At 34.8% G+C, this 2164-nt stretch overlaps 1 protein-coding gene across 1 annotated transcript; it reads left to right on the top strand.

The window, feature by feature from the left end:
* The first annotated feature begins 67 nt into the window (after positions 1-67).
* Positions 68-2147, top strand: LOC111387741 (chaperone protein dnaJ GFA2, mitochondrial-like). Its single transcript, XM_023012324.1, has 5 exons — positions 68-211; positions 1054-1098; positions 1196-1283; positions 1485-1549; positions 1627-2147. The coding sequence occupies exons 2-5, from the start codon at positions 1078-1080 to the stop codon at positions 1729-1731; spliced, it is 279 nt and encodes a 92-aa protein (XP_022868092.1). The 5' UTR covers positions 68-211; positions 1054-1077; the 3' UTR covers positions 1732-2147.
* Positions 2148-2164: the final 17 nt, after the last annotated feature.

Below are 2164 nucleotides of genomic sequence, written 5' to 3' on the forward strand. Positions count from 1 at the left end.
CTTATAAGTGCAGCTGATTATTGTTTAAGCTTTACATGTTTGTTTCTTTATCTTATTTACCACGGTTGAAAATTTACCTTTATGTGCCATGTATATTTAATAGCTTGGCCATGAAGCTTTCGAGCGCACCAGTAATGGTGAAGGTCCCGGGTTTGATCCGTTTGGAGGTGGTGGGTTTAATCCTTTCCAGGACATCTTTAAAAATGCTGATGTAAGCATTTGTCTGTAGTTGATTTCATTTACTCTTTTACTCGTTTTTATAGCCTTTTGCTGTCTGAAAAGATTCTTATTATTCCATTGATGCCTAGAGTAGGATGAGATTTTCTTTTGAAGAATGCTTATTCGGAGGACATAATATATGTGAACTGAGATAAGGGAATAAAAATTTTGAATTTTTCTCTCCAGAAAGCCTTCATATGTTTATTAATGATACCAATTGATAAGCTTATGGAAGCCAACTAGAATGATGGGGATAGTCAAATTGCGTGAAGCTTTTGCTCTGAAGACAGAGAGAAGGAAAGTTTGATTATTCCTGTATAAACTTTTTCTTTTTCAATTTAAGGGATTTCATTCAAACCTTCTTTCTTATGTGGGCCTTAACTGGGCCTGGTGCTCTCTGTTAGTATTTTAATTCCCTAGCCAGCGAGATTCATTTCCACCGTCACTATAAGTGCCACATGACTTAGACCAAAAAAATACATCTAGTGATACTAAATCAGGTACACAAAGCTTTCCTACAACTTTAATCAAGTAACTATGCTTTAAATTACCTTTGATGTTTAAATTGTACCTAACACCATAGATAAATTGGTGGAGTGATGAAATAAACTGATATTGACATTTTGGTATGAGCATGCATACATCTGGATCATTTGGTAACTATTAGCTACACCATTGAATGATTTGAAGCACCTCATTTGTTAATGTTTGGATGTATTGGATTGTATCTCTCATTATTTTTTCTTCACTCTTATATAATAAATCGACTTAATCTTGAAAGATCTAATGTGTTATCTCTTGCATGTTTTGACCCATTCCACTTTTGGAGATCAGATTTTCAATATATTCAATCGGGACATGGGTGGTGAAGATGTCAAGGTCATGATTCTTCATCTAATGAACAGTTAATGAACTTGATTTTCTGTAATGTGTCTCACTAATAATTTGTGTCACTAATATTATTAATTGAGTGCAGGTTTCGATCGAGCTATCCTTTATGGAAGCTGTTCAGGGATGCACTAAAACACTGACAATCCAAACTGATTTGGCTTGTGATACTTGTGGTATAGCCACACCTCTTGTTTCATGACACCAAATAATTTGTAAAATGCTCTATCAAGGCAATGCCTTATTTACATATTGTCATTTTCATTTTTAAGTATGCTTGAACTGAACTTAGATTTCTATGTATGGAAAGTTTGTTTGCGTCTCTTCAATAATGCTTTCCCATAAGTTCTCTCTTTTTATTTTGTCGGCTCTATTAGGTGGAACTGGCGTTCCTCCTGGGACCAGGCCTGAAACATGTAAGCGTTGTAGGGGCTCTGGCATGGTAGGTTCCGTTCTATTGCCATTCCCGTGGTATTGGTGCATTTTACATTCATATTAATATTGGTTTTTGTCTCCCAGGTTATATCACAAAATGGACCATTCACCCTTCAGTCTACTTGTCCTAATTGTGGAGGAGCTGGAAAAATTGTATCGGTAGGACATATATCTACTTTTACCATGTAATATTTTTATTATCTTTCTAGATTTTCATCAATGGATAAAATAATATGCTTAATTTGAGCTGCCTCAACTGAAACGTGATACCAGACAGTTACTTGTGTTTTGTTTTCTTCCTCATGTCAATTGTTGGAAGATCTTTTCTATCTGTTGTGTGTGTTCATTTATTTATTTTGTTTGACAAGAAATTCTAACATTTTGATATAGGAATTGACCTCTAGGTTGGAACGATTTGTTCTATTCTTGAGGTATGAGGAAGCTTAGTTATCTTATAGTTCAGGGGCCTTTATCCATCTTTGGTTTCATTGCTTGTTTTTTCCTAACCTTTTTGTTGCAGTGACTTCTTTTCCCTCTTGATGGTTGTAATACTCTGTTTTTAAATGAATATATGTTCTCATCTACATAGTGATTGGTAGATGTCAGAAGATCATATCGTTAC

The sequence above is a fragment of the Olea europaea genome, unplaced genomic scaffold (genome assembly GCF_002742605.1).
Source record: "Olea europaea var. sylvestris unplaced genomic scaffold, O_europaea_v1 scaffold4225, whole genome shotgun sequence".
Classification (NCBI taxonomy): Eukaryota; Viridiplantae; Streptophyta; class Magnoliopsida; order Lamiales; family Oleaceae; genus Olea; species Olea europaea.